This window comes from Lindgomyces ingoldianus (assembly GCF_010093535.1).
Source record: "Lindgomyces ingoldianus strain ATCC 200398 unplaced genomic scaffold BDR25scaffold_44, whole genome shotgun sequence".
Taxonomy (NCBI): domain Eukaryota; kingdom Fungi; phylum Ascomycota; class Dothideomycetes; order Pleosporales; family Lindgomycetaceae; genus Lindgomyces; species Lindgomyces ingoldianus.
In genome coordinates this window covers 176,661-198,697 of record NW_022985205.1, presented here as the reverse complement: position 1 = coordinate 198,697, position 22,037 = coordinate 176,661, and the positions used below count along the sequence as shown (strand labels likewise).

At 47.3% G+C, this 22,037-nt stretch overlaps 10 protein-coding genes across 10 annotated transcripts; 4 read left to right on the top strand and 6 right to left on the bottom strand.

The window, feature by feature from the left end:
- Positions 1-106: 106 nt before the first annotated feature.
- On the bottom strand, positions 107-965 carry BDR25DRAFT_242156 (uncharacterized protein; the record flags this gene model as incomplete). Its single annotated transcript, XM_033685777.1, has 3 exons — positions 107-630; positions 693-747; positions 888-965. The coding sequence occupies 3 exons, from the start codon at positions 963-965 to the stop codon at positions 107-109; spliced, it is 657 nt and encodes a 218-aa protein (XP_033541403.1).
- Positions 966-1,532: 567 nt separating this feature from the next.
- Positions 1,533-2,737, bottom strand: BDR25DRAFT_296485 (uncharacterized protein). The gene is made up of 4 exons (XM_033688924.1): positions 2,350-2,737; positions 2,199-2,293; positions 1,906-2,148; positions 1,533-1,853 (listed from the first exon to the last, which is right to left on the bottom strand). The coding sequence occupies exons 1-4, from the start codon at positions 2,643-2,645 to the stop codon at positions 1,657-1,659; spliced, it is 831 nt and encodes a 276-aa protein (XP_033541402.1). The 5' UTR covers positions 2,646-2,737; the 3' UTR covers positions 1,533-1,656.
- A 155-nt stretch (positions 2,738-2,892) lies between these two features.
- BDR25DRAFT_95504 (uncharacterized protein) lies at positions 2,893-4,545 on the top strand. Its single transcript, XM_033699297.1, has 5 exons — positions 2,893-3,356; positions 3,406-3,425; positions 3,488-3,592; positions 3,642-4,033; positions 4,081-4,545. Exons 1-5 carry the CDS (start codon positions 3,140-3,142, stop codon positions 4,490-4,492), a joined length of 1,146 nt encoding a protein of 381 aa, XP_033541401.1. The 5' UTR covers positions 2,893-3,139; the 3' UTR covers positions 4,493-4,545.
- BDR25DRAFT_95505 (uncharacterized protein) lies at positions 4,546-4,888 on the bottom strand. The gene has a single exon (XM_033699298.1). The coding sequence runs from the start codon at positions 4,826-4,828 to the stop codon at positions 4,598-4,600; it is 231 nt and encodes a 76-aa protein (XP_033541400.1). The 5' UTR covers positions 4,829-4,888; the 3' UTR covers positions 4,546-4,597.
- Positions 4,889-5,452: 564 nt separating this feature from the next.
- BDR25DRAFT_296479 (MFS multidrug transporter-like protein) lies at positions 5,453-7,778 on the top strand. The gene is made up of 7 exons (XM_033688923.1): positions 5,453-5,599; positions 5,656-5,789; positions 5,843-5,966; positions 6,022-6,228; positions 6,281-6,658; positions 6,719-7,086; positions 7,159-7,778. Exons 1-7 carry the CDS (start codon positions 5,481-5,483, stop codon positions 7,461-7,463), a joined length of 1,635 nt encoding a protein of 544 aa, XP_033541399.1. The 5' UTR covers positions 5,453-5,480; the 3' UTR covers positions 7,464-7,778.
- A 1,269-nt stretch (positions 7,779-9,047) lies between these two features.
- BDR25DRAFT_241936 (uncharacterized protein) lies at positions 9,048-9,239 on the bottom strand (the record flags this gene model as incomplete). Its single annotated transcript, XM_033685768.1, has 1 exon — positions 9,048-9,239. A coding segment is annotated over one exon (192 nt), but the record flags the coding sequence as incomplete, so codon positions are not given.
- A 2,161-nt stretch (positions 9,240-11,400) lies between these two features.
- On the top strand, positions 11,401-11,805 carry BDR25DRAFT_192804 (DUF336-domain-containing protein; the record flags this gene model as incomplete). The annotated part of the gene is made up of 1 exon (XM_033684297.1): positions 11,401-11,805. A coding segment is annotated over one exon (405 nt), but the record flags the coding sequence as incomplete, so codon positions are not given.
- Positions 11,806-12,069: 264 nt separating this feature from the next.
- BDR25DRAFT_319079 (uncharacterized protein) lies at positions 12,070-12,408 on the bottom strand (the record flags this gene model as incomplete). The annotated part of the gene is made up of 1 exon (XM_033691793.1): positions 12,070-12,408. The coding sequence occupies one exon, from the start codon at positions 12,406-12,408 to the stop codon at positions 12,070-12,072; it is 339 nt and encodes a 112-aa protein (XP_033541396.1).
- A 2,650-nt stretch (positions 12,409-15,058) lies between these two features.
- BDR25DRAFT_361395 (uncharacterized protein) lies at positions 15,059-16,661 on the bottom strand (the record flags this gene model as incomplete). Its single annotated transcript, XM_033696406.1, has 11 exons — positions 15,059-15,185; positions 15,233-15,256; positions 15,283-15,404; positions 15,433-15,472; positions 15,512-15,648; positions 15,687-15,794; positions 15,859-15,898; positions 15,924-16,058; positions 16,090-16,222; positions 16,311-16,416; positions 16,464-16,661. The coding sequence occupies 11 exons, from the start codon at positions 16,659-16,661 to the stop codon at positions 15,059-15,061; spliced, it is 1,170 nt and encodes a 389-aa protein (XP_033541395.1).
- Positions 16,527-18,990, top strand: BDR25DRAFT_307114 (alpha/beta-hydrolase). The gene is made up of 3 exons (XM_033690780.1): positions 16,527-17,167; positions 17,222-17,306; positions 17,359-18,990. Exons 1-3 carry the CDS (start codon positions 16,693-16,695, stop codon positions 18,545-18,547), a joined length of 1,749 nt encoding a protein of 582 aa, XP_033541394.1. The 5' UTR covers positions 16,527-16,692; the 3' UTR covers positions 18,548-18,990.
- Positions 18,991-22,037: the final 3,047 nt, after the last annotated feature.

Genomic DNA, 22,037 nt, shown 5'->3' with positions numbered 1-22,037 from the left:
TGGGAACCATATTTATTTCATCATAAGTGTGCGCCTGTGATAGTACCTGCGTTAAGCACGTGAAAAGTGGGCACATTTCCAGAGATGAGCTAAAAGCCCAATCAATTCAAGACGATACACCCTTGCCCCTCGCTTCGCGGATGGCTGACAGTACCCTGGACACGATGCCGTCCATCTTGCGCCCGGGTATCTCATGTCCGCCCCCATGGATGATCTCGGTCTTCAAATTGTCTTGGCAAATTGAACTGAGACCAATTCCAAATTCGTCCATGCGTGGATCCTTGGCACCATAGACATGCACCGTCGGGATCTTGATCGAATACGTTTCGTTCTCCCCAAGTGCTAATAGATGTACCTCGCCCCTCTGCAAGGCCACGGGGTCAGCCGGAACACCCCCACAGAAGAAGATCGCCATTTTGAAAGGGGACAGGCCTTTCAAACCTTCACTTAGAATGAAGGTTGATGCAACGGCTGCGCCTTCGGAAAAAGCCATAAGCGCATCGAAAGGTCCACTTTTGGAAACATGATCCTCGATACCCTTTAGAGCGCCCTCACAGCTCCTTGAAGAGGAAAGGTCGAAGTAGGACAAGAATTTCTGTTGCGATGACACGCCGGGCATTCCCGCAATTTCTTCGCAAGCTATTGTGAGCTCTTGGCATCCCAAGGAGGGGAAATCTATTTGATTGGCTCACCAGGTGCTGGAGGGCAAGATAAGCTGCCTTCATGGAAGTCGAACGTACAGCCGTTCTTAGAAAGATGGAATCGGATCCATGCTGCTCGGACAAATAAGCGGGCGGATTTAGCGACTGAGTGGCGAGACGCCTGACACACCACTTTGCATCTTGAATATCTAGTTTCCACGCGTTAGCCATGATTTTCCAATTGACGGGAATATGCGTAGCAACCCCCAGCATTTGAATTACCTCGACATTAGTGCCTCTTCCATGAAGACAAAGGATTCGCATGATGACGGTGAGGTTTGGTGCAGCAGCTACTACCGCCGGGAGATGTGATTCGTAATGATAAACGGGACCGGAGAAGGTGAGAGCGGCAATGGTTGAGAATGGAACTCTTTATCCAGAAGGCGCCTTGGAGTCTGCCCTGTGGGATGCATGAGGGTGTGGGGACATTTGGGATATTGATCTAAAGAAAGAAGTGAGAAGGCGTTGATTGTAAAGTGAAACACGGAACGGCCCTTCGATGGGGAAGGTGAGGTGCAGATGTGAAGTGATGAGGAGGGGTGAAGGATGGGTGGGTGAGTGGTTACATTGATGAGCTGATTATTGGATTGATCCGAAAGATTTTTAGCATCTTCGCTAGTGTCTTGGCATAATGGTCTGTCTCAACCTGCATTCATCCTTTAGTTATCCCGCTGCATCACCACAGGGTTCCAAAATCTCGACCCCAAACGTCGACATCTCCAAGGCTCGCAGCGAATGCGAGTGTGAAATTGCGACTCGCGGACATTGGCATTGTCACCACCAGCCAAGAGGCCTTAGTAGCATTTTGGCGGCAACTGAAGCCGTCTAACCCGCGGGCCGAATTTAATGTGCATTCAACTGTTACATGACACCATCAAAATGAGTTTTCTGACCCCCAAAAACACGCGGCTAGTCACGCACCCAGGGACCCCAGTACACGTGACCCACTGGCATCTTACTCGTCGAAGTCCTTGGCTTCCGGATTCCACCGAGCCAATGCGATATCCTCTCCCCTTCCCATCCGGCTGAACATGGATCTCATTTCGCGACCTTCTGCCTTGACGAGCGGACTGGCAAATCTTAGCCTCTTTTCCCGATCCGCAGCATTGCTGTCGTCGGTCAAACTTGGCCCAACCATGAACTTCGTCTTCCCTATCATCGGTGGTTAACCTACATGTTAGAATCTCGGAATTTCGCCACTTACCCATGCCAAATGGCTGAAAGTGATGGTAAATGGTCTCCCAGTTTCCCTTCGGCGCCGAGTACGTCTCGTGCATAATCCCTAGGTATGGATACTTTTTCGCTAGCCACGGTATTTGAAGGGCGCGATGCGCATCACTAGCTCCGAAGTCCCGTAGGCCTTCGACGGTCTTCCAGTATGTGAGCCAGACCATTGTCAACCCGCCTTCCTCTTGCGATGCCATTAAAGTGCTCGTTTTGCCAAGGTCTATTGTGAACTTTCAACTCGGACCTTCAAGACGAATTCCAAAAACTCACACCCATATTTCTTGCGGTTCCTATTACACTCCCGCCACATACCCGTAAAGATCGTTCCTGCGTCAAGAAATCCAGGCGCTAAGCGACCCATAGGGCTACTAGCCGTCAGCCCCAAACTAGCTGTCGTAGATTTAACACCTGTGGGGCATACTGGTTTATTCGTGCGCCTAGGACAAACACGACGATTCCCTGGTCCTCTGGATTTGAAGCTGGAATTCTTGTTGAATATCGCCCTGGAACCGTGTTTGACCGTCCGCTAGTCAACAGACCTCTAGCCATAAGTGTTGCCTGGATTGTCCGAGCCGCAAGTAACAGTATTGGGAACTGGACGACTACCCAGAATGGAAACCATCGCTCTGCAATTGCATAAATGCAGGCGCCAATAGCCAACCAAGTAGACAGCCGGAAGTCCTCGGGGACCGGCATATACAGTGAACTACCGGCCATATTCGTCGTCTTGAGGAATCAAAAAGAATGGGGGGAAGGTGTAGAAGAGAAAGATACGAGTGTAGAATCGAAAATAACGACGTTGAAATCAGACAGTAGGGGCCTAACCGCTGGGTCGTTTGAACGTTGCCGCCTGGCGACAGGGTTGTATACCAGCCAATTAGAGGTCACACGGGAGGGAGAGGCCGAACCCTTCCAGAAAGTGCGGCGCGCATATTGACCTGCAGCTAGCCTCGTGCGTTCCATCCTTCTCAAACCCCGAGACCAGGGCACCGCCACACGGATGGGGAATGAGTGCATCGGGGTTCAAGATATTCATTCGTTTCATCTATGATGAACCTTGACTATGAGCCTGGGAGGAAGCTGTTTTCATTATTCTTTTCAATGGTCAGCAGCCCACAAGGGATACATCAGATCAAACTCGAGTCTGTTCTCTCAACACCTGCGATATTCGAGACACCTACGATTGAACACTCTCTTCTCCTCTATTCATTATGAAACTGAATCCTGCCCTGGTAGCAGCACTCCTCGAAGGCCCTGCCCTTCCTTATCCGGGTGGTTCCGACGGGACTTGGCAACCTACAGTCCACTCCCGTGATCAATTATGGTATTACGTCTGTGTGTCGTTGTGTACCGCCTTCTCTGGCATCTTTATTATCCTTCGATTATACACGAAGTTACGCGTTGTCCACAAATTAGACTTGTCGGATTGTCAGTATCCCCTTCATAGTGCTCTCGATGCTAGCTCACCACATTTCAGATCTGATTCTACTATCATTTGTAAGAGAAACCCTCAAAACTGTAACATGTCTTCGCCATGTCAACTCACCACCATCTTCTAGGCTCTTCTCGCTGCCGAGGTTGGTATCGGAAGACCCACTCTCAACCATGGCGCTGGTGTGCATCAATGGCACATCAAGGTCAAGGACCTATTCGAACTCCTAAAGGCACGGATACCTTCCATTTTCTCATATCCGGTAGACTGACCATAAGCAGTGGATGAACTATGCTGAGATCCTCTATGGTCCGACTATATTTGTCGTCAAAATGTCCATCCTAGTCCAATATCTCCGCATGCTTGCACCGAACCGAACCGTGAACCCTTTCATGTTTTGGGGTTCTTGGATCATAATCTCAACCAGCTTCACATTCTATACGATTGACACTTTCATCACAATCTTCGCCTGTAATCCTCGAGAGAAGATCTGGAATAAACTGCGTCAGGAAGGCCACTGTATGAACTACAACGCGGTGGTTCTTGCGACCGGCTACTTCAATATCATTTCCGATGTTGCGATCTTGCTGTTGCCGGTACGATCTGTTTGGCAACTTAGCATTCCTCTAAGGAAGAAGGTTGCTATCAGCTTTCTCTTTGCTACGGGTCTCTTGTAAGTTCGCCTCCATATACGCTGATTCCTTGCTAACATACTGAAAGGGCATGCATCGCCTCAGCAATGCGAATCGTCGAAACCTTGGCTATCGTTCACAAACCTGATACCTCTGATGTCTCTTACCACATCGCGTGGATGGGCCTGTGGTCATATGCCGAAATTGCATTAGGCATCATTGTAGCATGCACTCTATCCCTCCCAAAGCTAGTCCAAGCAAAGGGCTGGAAGTTACCCTCAGTCTTCTCCAGTTTTAGCAATCCTTTCAGTTCAAACAAAACAAATCCGACTCTCCCAACATGGCATTCGCATTCCGAGAAGAGTGCGCATGGAGGTGGTGGTAAAACCGTCAATACTGTCATCATTGGTCAGACGCTGTCACAGACGGATTTGACGTTTGAGACTGGGAGCTATCAATTAAAGTCGTCTTCTTCACGAGATGGTAGTGAGAGGTCTTAGAAATCTGCGTCTTGTTTAGGGATGCTGTCAAAATTGTCGCGCTCAATGAATGAATGCTTTAGTCCTTCAATCTTGCAGAATCTGGAGTCTACAGATAAGCTGTGTTCAATGCAACGATTTCAATTCTGCATATTTTTTCCACCTTGTAATCCAACATACAATGCCAAATGCCAAATTATAAAGTCTCAATTGCAACTCGACTCCTTCAGCCCAAAAAAAATTTAAAAAATTTTGCGATCGAACACTCAGCACCCATCCGTTCACCCACATTCCCCACACACTCAGACATCTGTGTGAGACGAGCAACGCGCCGTGCTCTGCTGATCGTGGGTCCATGGCTGTGCATTGCAAAAGCTAGCTGCACATCCCAGGACGCATTTCCTTCTTCTAGGAACAACCTAAGTTCTTAATCCCCGAGATTATATTGCAACGAGAATACCCACAGTGAAGGCCGATGCAGATAAAATCCTTCTTTTAAGGCGTGCCATGGCCCGTTCTGACGTGAGAGCGTGGTGCGGCCGCAGTGCATGTTTATCAGATCAGATGCATGGATGGTAATTAATTAATTGGTTGGTCAAGAGGGTCAGGGGCACAGGGAGGGATCCTTGTCGTGCCTTGCGCGGGTGTTCAACCACAGCGCCCATCCCATGCAGAAACCCATGTCCGCATGTCTGGAATCCTTCAAGTCTCATTGGCAGCAAGCAATTGCACCTGGACACATTCACATTGGAGGCGCTGCACCGCACCTTCTCAAATGGACACTCTCCCATGACATCGATGTTTCATTTCGACAGAGGCATGGGTCATCCCGTATTTTGCTCAGCCCATTTCGCGCTCTTGGAAGAAAGTGGATCCTTTGACCTGTGGTCACTCCGCCGCCGCTGCCCGACCAGTGCACGCTGCAGCCACAAACGCCCACGATCTAACGTCGAAGCTTTCTTCCCACATTCTCGTCCAGATCTGGTATTCACGGTTTCTTGCTTCAGCGATGAAGATGGAGGAATCGAAGGTTGAAAGTCCTGCTCCGGAGACTGTTGCTTCTGAAGATGTTGATGTTGTGTCCACACCTTATATTCTGGGTTGGCGACTTCATGTGATTACGATCGCGTTCGACTCCCATTTCTATCAATTCCCTCAGGCTCAACTGCTAATCGAGAACGTAGTCTTTGCCTCAGTATATTCCTCGCGAGTTTGGAAGTATCTATTGTTGCGACTTCGCTCGTCGCAATTTCAAACAGCTTGAAAAGCTTTGAGCAAAGCAGTTGGATTATCAACTCTTATATGCTCACATATACAGGTAATCAAACAAATCTTTCGTAACAGTCGGAGATTCGTTGATAATGTGTACAGGTTTTCTCATAATATGGGCGAAACTCAGTGACATCTTCGGTCGCAAACTCTTTATCCTGTCTTCGATTCTTCTCTTCGTCATCTTCTCTGGCGCATGCGGCGCAGCTCAGACCACGGAGCAGCTGTGAGCCATTTCCTCGGTGCACAATCCCTCCGAAGTGAAACTCATTTACGTGCAGTATTGTTTTCCGGGCATTCCAAGGTCTAGCAGGCGCAGGGACATATTCGTTAACCGTGGTGATATTCTTCGAGTTAGTACCTCCGGCCAAGTTTGCTACCTACACAAGTCTAGTTTCTGGAGTCCTTGCTATTGCACTCTTGCTGGGACCTCTACTTGGAGGTGCAATTACGAATGGGACGACTTGGAGATGGATCTTTCTAATCAAGTATGCCCTCTAGGCGTGAGTGACGTACGGCGGATCTGACCATTTCTTATAGCGTACCTGTTGGAATCGTAGCAGTACTAGCCTTGATTCTCACGGTTCCAAACGGCTTTCCACATCATATTGCTACATCTGCCTCAAAAAACGTTTCCACTAAGACGAAACTGCTTTCTAAGAATAACTTTAAGCGTATCGACTTCGCAGGGACTACTCTTCTCCTCGCGGCCTCCATTTTGCTAGTCGCTGCTTTCGAAGAAGCTGCTCGAGGCCGGAACTGGGACTCAGCTCTCATCATTTCTTTCCTAGTCGTTTCAATTCTCATCTGGGTTGTGTTCATCGTATGGGAGCGTCGGGTTACTCTTGCTAGCGGCATCATGGAGCCTATTTTCCCTTGGCGATTTCTGCAATCACGTGTACGGATTGGAATGATCCTGTAAGTCTATTTCGGCCGCCTTAGGCTCGGTTCGTCTCTCAAGCTGACACCGACGTACAGGAGTATGATCCTAACAGGTGGTCCCTTCACCGTCTGCGTAATCCAAATCCCGCAGCGCTTCCAAGCTGTCAACGGCCTCTCCTCTCTAGACGCTGGTATACGCCTCCTTCCCTTCGCCATAGCATCACCCTTCGGATCTGCTCTCTCACCAGCGATATGCAAGAAATGCAAAGTACCACCCGTTTATCTCTGCTTTGTTGGCTCAGCTTTGCAAATTATCGGGTTTGCGCTGCTTTCAACTCTACCCGATTCCTCAACCACCTTTCATGGGCAGTATGGATACCAGTTTGTTGCAGGCGTGGGTGTTGGAATTAACCTGGCTTGCTTGGTTGTTATGGCGCCTTTCACGGTTGAGGAAAGAGATAAGTGTATGTCCTGTCACATTCTTTCAATGTTCGCACTTCCTTCTACGTTTCAACTAACACTTTCGCTTCGTGAAGCTGTCGCAATGTCATCAATGGTCCAGTTCCGCACACTGGGTGGCGCCCTTTGTCTCGCCATTGCCTCTAGTGTCTTCAACGACTTCATTCGCGCCCGCTTCCTGCATATCCTTTCGCCACAAGAAGTCGACGTAATTCTAAAATCCACAGAAGCGATAAAATTCGTCCCGGCAGATATTAGAATGGAGTTGACGAAGATATTTAGTCGTGGGTACGACCTACAATTCAAGATCTTGATTGGATTTGCAGCGGCGCAGATCCCAGCCAGTGCGCTGATGTGGAAAAGAAATCAGGTCATGGTTTGAGGCGTTGCAGCACCTAAAATCCGCTCTTGAGTAGTCGTGTTAGCTCTGCTCCGGCGAGTGCCACTTTAGCGATCGGCATTGTGACACAACCGGCAAAACCCTGAAGTCAAATTAGAGTCGGGGAGGGATCGTTAAACAGTGTCGTACAACTTTGTGGTTACACAGCTTCTTCCTGGTTTCCGGGTACCAACAATTCCATGAGTGCGGCGCGTGGGAATGAGCCCCAAAGAGTCTTAACAGGACAACTTCTCCCAGGGTGAAGAAGGCTTCGCTTTGCACGTTGCGTCCAGCTCTGGTACAGCAGCGAGTTATAACAAAAATACATAATCATTCGATTGTTAAGGTGGGCGACTGCTCAGTACCGTTACGTTAAGATCCCCGATAAAGTGCGATATTCCAGCCCCCAATTTTGAAGGATCCATTTCCTCGACCTTCGCTCCACTATGATTCGTGTTCTGGAGACCGGGATGCAGAATAGCTGAAGCGCGTAACCAAGGATCATTCATTCTATGAATGACAATTTGTCCTTTATTGTCGCCCTGTGCCCAGAAATTTACTCTCCAATAGAAGTAACCAAATAACTTCCAGTAGCGATAACCTTCCTCTCGCTCAAGCAGCCTAATCACCGCCCGCCGATATTTCAGGTTACAGGATTCGAGACACATTCGCTGTTCTTCCTTTTCTTATACGCACGTGATTTGAGGGCCTGCCCATCAAAAATTTCCACCGTAGCATATGGAAACGCTCACTTTCTTCCCCGGTAGGCTCAGGAACCCGGTCTCCAGGGCTCAGATTTTGAGGGACTGGCTTCGTGAGTAAATATTCCTGCCAAATTGCCTCCATACTGGAGGAAGCACACGACCGGCTTGAGAAAAGGTGCCGCTTACAAGATACTGACTCCGGCAAGCAGTCTAAGGGCAGACCGCCTGATCAGGCTTTGTGTCCCTCGTTGCTCGGTGCACTGTGTGGTGAACCGACACTAACTCTCAAACACCGATTCTGCACCCTCTAGCGAGGATATCTCTAGGAAATATCCTTCGGTGGCCGTTCCATGATGAAAAGAGGGTCAAGGATACCCTGAGGGAGTGGGTGGATCTGAAAGCGAAGAGAAGGGAAGAAATCAAGATGAAGTGTTTGATTCATGGGGGAGTTCGCAGCAAAAACGTACACTTTTTTCCCGAGGACTAGCCAATGCAAAGTCAGCGTTTACTACTGCAAGCTAAATGTATCGGGGTTTACATATACTCGGCCTGAACTAGACTTCTCCGCAGGTGTGACAGATTTGTGCATCGGCAGAGAAATCTATCAACAATACTTGGATGAGTATATATCAACTGGAAAAGACAGAGATCACCAAAGGTTAATAATGAGGCTGATGAGGAGGACTAAGCAACCGATATTAGGGGAGAGCTGGTGGACAGGATGAGAGACCTTTTGCCGTATAGATAAGCATAATCGACTAGTGGTGCTTGGACGGTAGGACGAGTATACATAATAATGAGCAGTAGAATCAATGTTCTCTTCAAAATGTTGCCACCCTTCATCCGTGTTGTCCTCGGCATTGATCCACTCTGGTCTGTTTTCTTAACTTTCTGCTTTTCTGGCTGAGGTCGTCTGTGCGAAGATCTCGCTAAGGATAATGAGGGCTAGGATTTGAACGAAGACGTCAAATATCGAACTAAACCAGAAGATCCAGCGCGGTGTGATATTCTCGGAGATAGAGGCTCCGCATATTGGTGCGATACACGACCTGATGAAAGTCAACATGTTGTAGATAATTTAGACTGTGCCCCATTCTTCTAACTTTACCAGGTGGAGGTGAGAGCCCCATTGCACAACTATTGAAGCCATCAGTAGCATTCATGATTGAAGACATGTAGAGATTTCCTTGTAGGATATACCAACCCCCTGAGGCGAGCGTCCACCGATGCTGCTTAGGAAACGGAAGACAAGAATTTGGTGCCTGCCCCGCGCGAAGTCTCACGCTGGGGTTAAAATGAGATACATTAAACGGGCCTTCGAGACCATCGCTCTCTATAGATCTCGGACAATGATGCCATTACAAGGGGTCCGAGTGCACAGCCTAGAAGGAACATTGACAAATGAGCCGCTACATGATGCCTCAGGCAATGTTGCATTGGTTACTGATGTCCTCGAGTGCAGGAGTGGTTATTGTCGATGAGAAAAACGAGATGAGTGTGAACATAATGAATGGTATGGCGATAACCCGTTTCCCCTTCCACGACCAGTTGAGTGGGTTTGTTGTCTAAAGATTCGAAGGAAAGTTGTTGAAGCTGGTAAGATCCCCATTCCTTGTTGATGATTGGCGATGTGCTCTAAGAGAAAAGGGTAATAAGTGAATGCGATTGGTGATGACAATGGTGTGAAACATCGAGGCATTCGTCCACAATTATACATGCCCAATGATCTTGACGTAGCAACCGGTAATCTCCAGGCCTAAGGTGGAATAAGGTTATTTGGGCATAGCGGTAGCATAAAGGGAGCCAAGAGAAGCATTTTCGTCTCACTCTTCGTCAACGAAACACATCAAGTACATAATCCTAGTGCCACCCTGACTATAGGGGGGAAAATTGTTGAGACTCATTATGAAATTAAAAGCTGTTGAACGTCCATAAGATTTGAAGCTGGGTTGATACTTCTTGGCGCCAACCTGCGTCCTTGGAGCGAAGCCGTCAGCGATTGCTTGGACCTCGACCGGGCTTTCAAGGATCGATGCGACCTCGTTATCACGACCGAAGGCAGCCCCTACTAGCGGCCAATTAGAGGAAAGATTACGACTGAAATTTCTCTGCGTGCGAGATGCCATGGAGCGCATGTAGTTGCATGGCAAGGATGAAAGGTGATGATATGGATATCTGTTACGATGCTGGAAACAGGGCTTTCACAAGCATCCTGAAAGAATCTCCATCACTGGGGGACACCATTGCTGAGATTGAGAAACTCGTTCAAAGACAGTACGGAGAAGGTGATGGGGATAATACCGGTCGGATGGACGCTTAGAAGGCAGAATTTGCCAAGTCCACCGCTCCTGTCAAGGCGTTTGACGTTTAAGGGGAAGATGGCATGCATAATTCCATAGAGGCCGAGAAATTATACCTTTTCCAAATACATTTCGATGAATTCGATGAAACGGGTGGTGGAGAGTGAGCCTTGGAAGCGTAGTGACCACAACCAGCGCGAAGAAGCGAGAAATTCCGATGGGTGCTAACCGGATAAGGAAGGAGAGTCACGGGATTCTCCTGGACGCCTGGACTTGGTTCCTCGATACCTTCCTGCGTCTTTCTCCACGTCCCAGGGCGTGTGTACACATACCGATCCTTCAAGTGTCAAGCCTTTCTGTCTCAGGGCGCCGCCGTGGCTCTTCACCAAAGCTCACACCCTGGATACTCCCGGTAAACCCAGGCCCCTTTCGGGAATCTCTTCACCAATTGAGGTAAACTCACCAGCACTACCTCAAGCCCTCATTTCAATTACAACCATATCTAGAAAGGCGACACTTGTTCGCTCGCAAAACACCAAGTTGCTGTATCACAATTCCCAATCGGGTATGCTAACCCTGCCCCTCCAATTGTGGGGCGCGACCAACGGATATTTCAGGCATCTGACGAAACTAACCTAGGGCACATTCAGCATTAGCACGGTGATGTCTTTGAAGGAAAGGAGTGTGTTTGGGGGCATGTGGAGAATATACAAATGCAATATGGTCGAAAATTATTATCAGATGGAAAGTATTGCGGGGAACATTTACAATTTATCAGCATCGTATCTTCTACTTCTCGCATTATAACACTTCTGCCCCCTTTGTCAAGAAAAGGGACTTGCCATCTCCGAAAGCTCATTTCTCTCTATGCTGCACAAGCCAGCCTCAAAACAACCTCCCGAGACAACCATGCCCTCAATCCCCTCTTTAGCCACCCAGATCCCCACCCTAACACTCGCTGGTGCCCGTATAGCCCTTTCCGCAGCCGAACACCACGCCCACCGTATCTCTGTCCCCATGAACATCGCCATCGTCGACTCTTCCCTGCATCTTCTCTGCTTCACGCGTATGGACGGCGCAAAACTCACCTCGATCTCCATTGCTCTAGACAAAGCCTTCACAGCAGCGGGACACCGGACCCCAACCTCTTCCTACCGCGAGAATGTATGGCCAGGGGGTGCAGCTTACGGAATTAATGGGAGCAACGGTGGAAGGTTTTGTACCATTGGGGGGGGTGTGCCGATTATGGATGAGGAGGGAAGGGTGTTGGGGGCTGTGGGGTGCAGTACGGGGACGCCGAAGCAGGATGAGGAGGTTGCGTGGAAGGGAGTGGATGCTGTGGTGGAGGTTATGAGGAAGGAGAGAGAGGAGGTGGAACAGGTTGAGAGAGAGGAAAGGGGGCGGCTTAAAAGGCCAAGGGTGGAGTTGGATGTGAAGACTCCGGAGAGTACAGTGGAAGATGTTTTAGTTGAATAGAGTTGAAGGGAGAGGATATGAGGATTAACATTAGGACATAAAGTAGTAGAGAAGTTCGTGTATCTGAAACTTGGCCTGGAAGTCAAGAAGAAAAGCCACCTAGTTCGCTCTATTGTCCGCATGATTTCTTCATACACTCTTCGCCTCAGCACTCTTCCTCAGCAACTTCGCCATCTTGTCCTTCTGTCTCTTCAGTAGATCAAATATCTCAGCCTGCTCCTTCTCCTGTAAATCATCGTACCGTGACGTTAAATTCCTGGTCCTAACCTTCTTATCCTTTACTTTCGGGAAGTATCTCACACCTAGCCCAGCCAAATTACCTTTCTCTCTCCAATATGTCAACATCTTTAAGAATGCCGGACTGCCACCCGCATATGTTGCATTCTTTGCGCCGAATTTCGACGTCTTCCCCTCACTGTTGTAATAACCTGGCGTGCATTCCTCAAAAAAATCCGTCCGTAATGCCATACCTTCCACAATCTTCTTCGTCTATTCTTTCCCCACTGCATCCGTTGATTCAATCGTGCGAGCGCCTCTTCTCATACCCTCGCTAATCACATATGGACTGATATTCTCCGCGAACTGCTAGCGAGAAAGAAGCATGGAGACACTGACTTGGATCCAGTAGAACTAGCTGCCCAACGTCAAATCTCAGATTTCAACAAGATGGAACAAGTCCGAGCACGAGTCGACAGTATCGTTGAAGACAAAGAAACTACAGACTCGCTGAAGCCTTGGTACAACCAGTTTTGTAAGCGGCCCTGCTTTCACGAGGAGTATCTGCAAGCCTTTAACCGGCCAAATGTCAAGCTCGCCGATACTGAGGCAACGGCGTAGACCGCATCACCAAAAAGGTGTTGTTGCGAACGGGGAAGAAATGGAATCGATTGCCTCATTTACGCGACAGGCTTCGAGCTTTCCACTGCATAGACGCATCGTGCCGGAACGGAAATATACGGTCGCGATAGTCTCACAATATCTGAAAAGTGGAAGGAGGGCGCGGGAACCCTTCATGGCTGGACTACACATGGCTTTCTGAATTGGTTCTGGGTCAGCATTGTCTAGGCTGCGCTGACGCTGAATTTCATGTATGTCACGGGCGAGCAAGCGAAGCATTTTGCGCCCATCGGATACCATTCACGATAATGTCAATGTTATCCATACGACGCTGCTGCTAGCCTTTGTCGAGTTTAATCGCCCAACCCGGATCTGCCATCCTCTTGCCGTGTACGTCTATAGATGATGGTGTCGGCTGGAAAACGCATAGTTGCTTCACCTCTTCGCTAAGATGTGGTATAATTTGTACAGTCGTCACTCCTGTACCAATGCTTAATCCCAATACTCTTACCATTTAATTTTGTGAGTCCACCTGCGGGATCACCCCCTGTGTAATCGAAGCCCCAGCGACTGGAATGAATGCTGTGGCCCTTGAAGTCTTCTATTCCTATCAAGCCATGAAGTTTTGGTGAATGGAGAAGCCCAGCCGCCGGAATAACGAAACGGGACCTCATTATATCATCACGAGAAGTGCCTGGGGTCCATATTCTGTCATCCTCATTCTAGCGAATCGCCTTGACTTCCGTCTGAAAGAGTGCATGGTTGTAGAGATCGTATTTCTCACCAACCATGCACGAGTGGTGCAGGAGCTCGTTTGTACGAGCGTATTTCTCGGTTGGCATATATCCAACTTCCTCAAGCAGCGGCATATAAATGTATGATTCGATGTCGCATTGAGCCGTAGGGCTTACCAGGTTCCACCAAAGTCGCCAGCCTTTTCAATAATCTTGATTTCGTAACGCCGGACTCAATCAGCCTCACTGCAACGACCTGCGCGCCATAGCCACCGCCAATCACGACTACATCAACATCCTCCTGTACTGGGACGCTCTTAAACCCTGGCTCAACCCAAGGATCATCCAGGTAATATAAGAGATGACCATCAAGAAGAATGTACTGCTTAAGGCCCTGATCTCATGCAAGGCGCTTGTCTCGGTTGACAGTATATTTTTTCTTGAGTTTGACGGAGTCGAAAGGAAGTAGATCTTGTTTGGCTTTTTCCCTCAGTCTTCACATCAAATTTATAATTATCGACGTTTGGAACGAGGACTTCGGTGATTAGCGCGATTTCAATTACAGCGGGCATCTTGTATTAGCGAGCGAAGTGACCCTTGCCTTTGAATCTACTTCAGGGTCTACATGTAATAATGTAGATACTGATGGATTCTAGCCGCAGAATGCCCGCTTCCGTAAGCAAGACCTATATCGTGCAGCGTACTTCGGGGCACTTCGCGTACGGCCAACTGTCCACTAAGATCGCAGTTACCGCTTAATAGGGTATGCTCTGCGAAGGTCTATCGTGACTCGATACTAAGGTGGCTGGGAGCCTGAAATAATGGCGTAGCTTTGGCATTGTGGGATAAGATTGGCGCCGATCATAGAGTACTTGGGTGCGAGTCGCAGAAGGTATCAGACCGCTTGTGAAATTTAGAGCCTTCGGAATATGGAAGGAGGGAAAGGCTGTCGAAATTCTCTTACTTCGTGCAGTGTGAAGTCACGCCAAATATCAGGTTCGGAAAGGAGTCGAAGCAGGTGGCGATGTCCGAAGAGAACCCCGAGGATGGCAGTTTGGTGGCCTAGCTACCATCCATACCAGACCTAGTACGAGTAGACAGTTCAAAACGCCGAAGGGAAAGACTATACAACACACAATTACGCTTATACATTCTTTCTCCCATGCCACTACTCTTTTTGCCTTATATCACGACCTCGTGGGACCCTCCGTTCCGCTCTGCGTAACATTCACTTTGGCATACAAGAACCGAAGACGACGAAAAATCCGTGCTCCGTAAGAATAAAGCTTGCCTTCGCCGCGGTCGATTGCGTCGATAGCCGTAAAGCCAACGCCTTGGGCCTACGTTCTGACTTTTATCAAGTCAAACGTTCTCTGCAAATTTCTAACAAAAATCTAAATCGCAACCAATCGCAGGTTGCTGGTACATTTGCGGGCGAAAATGGACGTTTGTGACGTCGTTTACCTAGGCCGTTGTTCCTCCATGCCAGGAGCACAGCCCTGGAATGCGCGCTAGAGACAATGACTGGTGGAGTCGTTTCTCGGATCCTAAAACGGGAGCAAATGCTCATGGCTATAAAATAGGCTATCGACAGGGGCTTCCTTAATTTCTTCCTTCGCCCTCTTGTGCGCATCGTTCCGTAGAGCTTTCCGCTTCCACATAATTCGCCATTTCCTATCCGTCGGGCATGTCATATCTCCTGTCTGATTAACGTCCGTTACCATAGTACCTCATGATATTTTCTACTCTATTGGACGGGTTCCGCTGTCACTTGTCGGATGTAAGGCCATCTAGCAACTTAGAGTTGGCAGCTAGATTTCGCATCGAAGCCGCCGAGCACACCCCGAACGAGATGGCTGTTTCCCTTCTTTCATCGGAACAAGCAGGTTTTGTCTTTGCCATCCCGAACGTGCTGCCCCACGAACAACGTAAGTTTGCGGCCGTAGTTAATCAATTCCTCCCTGACATCCGTGAAGTGGGTATGGAACTAAATGGGTTACACTTCAAGGCTTTCGATGCGCCTAGCTCCTCGGAAAATGAGCCATGTCGAGGTTTGTTTTAGCACCCCAAAGTACGGGCCTATCGGAGTCTTAATAGCGATACTCAAGTCGTAATAGCGACAATCAAGTCGGAAAGACTCAGAATAACGATGATGCTAAGAATCAGTTCGCTCACAAATTGATATGAAATGACTAAATTGGCCAATTTGAGTGAGCAAAACTGAGAAGTGAAGCCTCCAGGTTCATAACCTGTTAATATCAAAGAACCGTGGCGATATTGAAACTATGTCGATTAGAGCATCAGCTGCCTAGCATGATGTTCAAGATATCTACAATTGAAACTACACTGAAATAGACAGATTAGAGGCGTAGCATCCGTGGTCTTTTCTCTCTCCATTGACAACAACCTCACCTTCTATTATAACTGTCGATATGACGTAATTGAACGTCGACGAGAAACAGGGTGGCAGAGTCTCTTGGGGGTGGAAGGTAGAACTCGAAGATCTTCGAGAGTTTTACATCGATGCCGTCACGGAGGGCATCATTCCTAAAGACCTTAGCACCGCCATCAGCATTACTTCTTGTAGCTGAACGATAAGTGGCTTTTTTGTTGTATTTCGGACCTGCTCGTGTGCATATCGCTTCCACTATGGATCCAAGCAGCGCCATCTACTTCTCGTACAGTACTTGGAATATATAGACTCAGAAGAGCTTGTGAATATCACATTTGCTGTCTACAAATATACCAAGATAACTAGTGATGGCCAATGGTCTAGGGAACCAAATTATAGCTATGTACATGAATCATGAAAGATGTTGAATTCATCTTGCTGGAGACTCAGCCACGGTTGCTGACGTAGACACGTCCGAGTGTCGATTCCTAGCGACATTGCTAGGCTCCCATGCTGCGTCGCGCTTTAGTTCAATTTAAGCCGCATTCCGCTAAGTCTACGTCGTATTCGGAGCTCCATGTGCTTAACAGCGAATGTATTTGAGGACTGGGACTGGCTACTAAAGAAATTTTTCTGCGAGATAGGGGTCCAGGAGATTTGGAGATCTGCGCTGTAATATACAGGCTTGATCGAGACGTATTTGGCCGCTCCTTACCTTTGGTCTGCGCTTGTGAACTCGCCTGTTCCTCTTTGATCATCTTGTTTTGTCCTTCATCGACCCAACCAAGGATGAGGTTCCCTAGCTACACCTTGCAGGCACTGGGGATTGCATCGATTCTACCTCACGCCCAGTCTTCACCCACCCAGCGCCCCTTCAACGTCGGTCAAGAGGTCAGCACGACAAGTGGAATTATCCATGGCCACGCAGCGGCGAACCGGACAGAAGTATCGGAGTATCTCGGCATCCCCTTCGCCCAGCCGCCGCTTGGGGACCTGCGGTTCGCCGCGCCAAAACGCTTCCGATCCAAAGCGCACTTCAATGCAAGCTCGTTTGGGCCAGCATGCTTGACCTCTGTGACGCAGGCCAACTACAGCATCCTGACGGACGATGGGTACCACCTCGCACCGACGGCGGAGGAGTATTTCAATGTCATCCATGAGCATGGCATCGCCCTGGGCGAGGATTGCCTGACGCTGAATGTGTGGACGAAGCCGCAGGTGGGAGAAAAGGCAAAGGCGGTGCTGTTTTTCATCTACGGCGGCGGTACATGCACCCACCCTCCCAAGCTTTTATACTTCTCTCGCTGACCAGCTTCAGGGTTCCAAGGGGGTTTTACCAGCGACCCGTTCACAACGGGCCAGTTCCTTGCCGACGAGCAAGACGTTGTCATCATCTCTGCAAAGTGAGCTTCTTTCTCGTGCCAATATTCGTCTTATTGACACCGCTCTGTCCAGTTACCGCGTGAATGTGTTCGGATTTCCGGGCCTGCAGCCCGAAGTGGCTGGCGTCGCTCCCAACGCTGGCCTGCTGGACCAGCGACTGGCAATCGAGTGGGCGCGCGACAACGTGGGCGCCTTCGGAGGCGATCCGTCGCGCATTACGCTGTTCGGACAGTCCGCGGGCTCAGCATCCATCTCAATGTACGGCTTCGCGTACGCCTCAGATCCCATCGTACATGGCTTAATCACGCAGTCCGGCACGGCGGACGGCTTCGGTGTGGCGCCGCCCAACTCCACGGCGGCGTGGCAGTCGCTGTCGGGCCTGCTGGGCTGCGGTAACGTTACGTCGTCCGCCGAAAGCTTGTCCCGAAGTGTGGCATGCGTGCGGTCCAAGCCCGCCGCTGCTGTGCAGAATGCCCGCCTGCAGGTACCGATGATGGGATCGGCGCTTGGTGCATTCGCTCCATCCGCCGATGGTCGCACCGCCTTCGCTAACTACAGCACGCTCACAACCGCAGGCCGCTTCGCGCAGATCCCGCGACTGCTGGGCAGCAATGCACAGGAGGGTGGGTCCTTTCAACTAGAGTTCGCATGGCAGGGCCTCAACCTGCCCACTGTCTTCTGGGAATGGTACACCCTCGTCTTCTTCACATGCCCGACGTCCACCGCGGCTGTAGACTTCGCTCGCACCGCGCCGACCCAGCCCGTGTGGCGCTACATCTTCCATGGTGACTACCCCAACACACAGCTTACCGTCAACCCTTCTGTCGGTGCTTTCCACGGCTCCGAGCTAAGTCAGCTGTTCGCCACCTCCCCCATGCTCGGCATCCCGGACTCCCCTGCTGAGGCCGCCACCGGCCGCCTCATGCGCTCGGCCTGGGCTGCCTTCGCCAAAGATCCCCACGCCGCCTTGACCAAGCCGCCTTTCCGCTGGCCTGCCCTCCCGTCCTCGCGAACCGCTGCTGCCCAAACGGTGCTGCTCGGCCTGGGCAACGCTACTTCGGCCGTCTTTAAGCCTTCGGCTGCTGGAGATGCGTCATGCCCGATGGTGATGCCGGCATTTGAGGCAATCGGTGGCCCCATCGGCCTGCTTACGCTTGCAGCGGGGGCCGGCGAAGCACTGCAGGGCATCCAAGATGGGGACGTTGCCGCTGTGGCTCAGGCTCTGCTTCGGCTTGCCGGAGTAGGAGTGTCCGGAAGATAGAGACGATCGTGGTGGATGCAGCGGTTTAACCTTTCGTTAGTGGTTCAAATACTACCTTATAATATAGAAAAGTGCCAGCAGCCGTCCAAACTCCCTACATTCTGTGGGTGTGCTAAACACTGTATATACATATCTATAAATGACTTGGAAATCGACGAGCTTTGTGGCCAAGCGGGAAGTAACTGTGAAAGGAAAATATGTCTAAATCTAGTCGTTTCCTATACCAAGGTTGTTTTCAAAAGTATTTGACTAGCGGGCTAGCTAGTAATTCGCTCTTGTGTCTAGAACGGACGTTACTCAAACTATATCGTAATTCGTTTATCTTTAGAAATTTTGTTATTCGTGTTGAGGATTATTCGGGGATAGGGGAGGTGGTCTTGAGCGGTATATATGTATACTTGCCTCCATATTTCCTTGCTACACCCTCCCAGCGTTTCAAACAGTAAGTAGTACGATACGATTTGAACTTTTCAACTAGCCTACGTCTTACTTTGTTAGTGCTTTTATACAATTAGAAGGACAACAGGGGGTTATATAATTTATAGTTGTATATAATTTAATTTACTTTACTTACAATACTTTTGCTAAGGTTTTATAATATTATCTTCTAGCTTACTATTGTCAGATATGCGCACCTACTGTCAAGACAGGAGGAACGCTTGACGAAAGCTGCTACATCGTACGAGCAATAAGCTCGAACAGTATGTTGCTGCAAATTGCTGCATGTTGCAGCAAATTGCAGCATTTTGCAGCATGTTGCAGCATTTTACAGCATTTTGCAGCATGTTGCAGCATTTTGCAGCATGTTGCAGCATGTTGCAAGCTGGTCGCGCATAGGGCAAGTGCGCGAGGGACTCGGATCGGCAAAACAAAAAGCCGAGCAACACGAGTAGAGCAGAAAAAGGATCGATAAATCAAGACAATCAATAATCATCCCATACATCATATCCAAACCCATCATTCATCTCAGGAAGCCTAGAATCAGTGCTTCAATCTGACAACTATAAACAATATAATAACAGAGCTAGTTCTTCTATATTACATTACATATATATGTGTCAGATTGAAGCACTGTTTCTGGGCTTCCTGAGATGAATGATGGGTTTGGATATGATGTATGGGATGATTGATTGATTGTTGATCGTCTTTTATTTATCGATCCTTTTTCTGCTCTACTCGTGTTGCTCGGCCTTTGTTTTTTCCGATCCGAGTCCCTCGCGCACTAGCCCTATGCGCGACCAGCTTGCAACATGCTGCAATTTGCTGCAACATGCTGCAAAATGCTGCAATTTGCTGCAACATGCTGCAATTTGCTGCAACATGCTGCAAAATGCTGCAAAATGCTGCAAAATGCTGCAATTTGCAGCAACATACTGTTCGAGCTTATTGCTCGTACTATGTAGCAGCTTTCGTCAAACGTTCCTCCTGTCTTGACAGTAGGTGCGCATATCTGACAATATGCTGTCTCTAGTTTCTCTAACTACAGTAGGCTAGTAATAAAATTTATTATTATTATTTTTAAAGTTAGTCTAGCGCTTCTATAGGTTATAGCTTTTTATAGAGTTTATAACATTAGTTTATAATTAAGCTTTAGTAAGGAATTTAGATAAGTAGCGTGCATAAAAAAGTTAGTTATAAAAAGAGTTAAGAATGTGTTAAAATAGTATTATAATAATATATAATAATCTTACTAGCCTTTGTAAAAGCGTAGGCAAGATAATAGGTCTAAATGCAGTGTAAATCCACTTAGTGTCACGATCGGCATGCTCAAGCTACAAGCAAGAGGTGGTGTAACCCAACTAGATTAAACTAAGGAGCAGAGGAGCTGCTCTGCGAGTTTAAATATACATGTGTGCCCCCTGCCAAGGCGCTACTTGTTGCGCAAGCGAGGGAGCTTGAGTCGCAGAGCATGTGACGCGGTACGCGCTGTTACAACTACGCTTATAATTGTTGCGTTTTACTAAAAGGTTAACCTCCCAGCTAGCACAGCAGAAGTATATATATAGGCAGATAGCTGTATGCGATATATACTGCTAGAGGTTAACTCTAAATTAGGTAGAAGTATAGCTTTAGGTGCTACAGAAGCAGGTTTAGCTGTTAACATAGATTATTAATTAACTCTAGAGGGCTTACCTTAGCTAAAGCGTATTTTAATTCTAAAATTAAAGAGTAGTTAAATAGACATTAGCAGTTACCTTTAATTTTAATAAGTTATTAGTAGTCTTTAAGTTTCTACTTTAGCGTACTTTATATAACTTTTCTAAAGGTAATTCTAATTATAGAGGATAAGAATTTCTAAACCTAAAGGCTTTAGTTAATAGAAAGTCTCTAGTATTCTATTTATATAACTAAGTAGTTTAATGTAATATTGTGTAAGTATTATAACTTAAACTAAGTTAAACGCGTTTTAAACTTTAACATAGTTAAATAAATAATTAATGTAATATTATAATAAAGCTATTACTAGCAAAAGTAAGTTTTCTAATATAATGTAACAGCTTAGGCAAGATAATAGGTCTAAATGCAGTAGGAATCTACTTAGAGGCATATAGAAGTGCGTGGGGACTTAATAACTGTCACGGTATCCTCCCCAGATCCTAGACATAACTGTATTAGACGCGTACTAGAGTATTATTAGTGCACGTCTAACATAAACACAACATAACATAGACATAAACTTAAGCATAAACTGCCTTAACACTAACTAAACTTAGAACAGGCTTAATTTATACCTAAAGCGCTTAGACTTCTAAGCTAAGTATTTAATTACTAATTTTCTTCTAAACTTTTTTATTTCTTACATAACATCTTATACCTACTATAATACCTTATATAGTAATTAAACTAGACCTCTGTAAAGCTCTATAACCTTACTTATGCATAATTATAACATTACATTATGTTAAAACTTTAGCTAAGAATAGCCTTTAAATTTAATTTAATAAGCTTAGTACTTACATAACTTTAAGCTATTAAAGTAAGCTAAAAAGCTTTTTAAAAAGCGCTTACTTTATAAAAAAGCTACTATGTTATAAGCTTAAAAGCTTTTTAAAAGGACTTTAAAAAACAGCTTTATATTATTAAGTAGTTTATTTTTACCTTAACTTTTATTATAGTAGTAGGAACTAAGAACTTACTAGCCTTAAAGCTTACCTAAAAGTCTAGAGATAGCTTAACTTTTTCTTGTCTAACACTACCTATAACTTATAACTTTTCTAACTTAGTAATAAAATCTAACTAACTCTTTAATCCCCTGCTATTTAATAAAAAATAAAAAGACTTACCTTTCTTCTTATATAAGCTCTAATATAAACTTAAAAGAAATGTAGACTAATTCCTTTTTAAACACTTTTAGTTACTATATACTTACTTTTAACTTAACTATAATATAACAACCTTAATTAACATGGTCCACAAGCGAATGTTCAACACAAGCGAGTGTTCCGCCCCACCACTAAATTTAACTTTAAAGACTATTAATTTAACAACG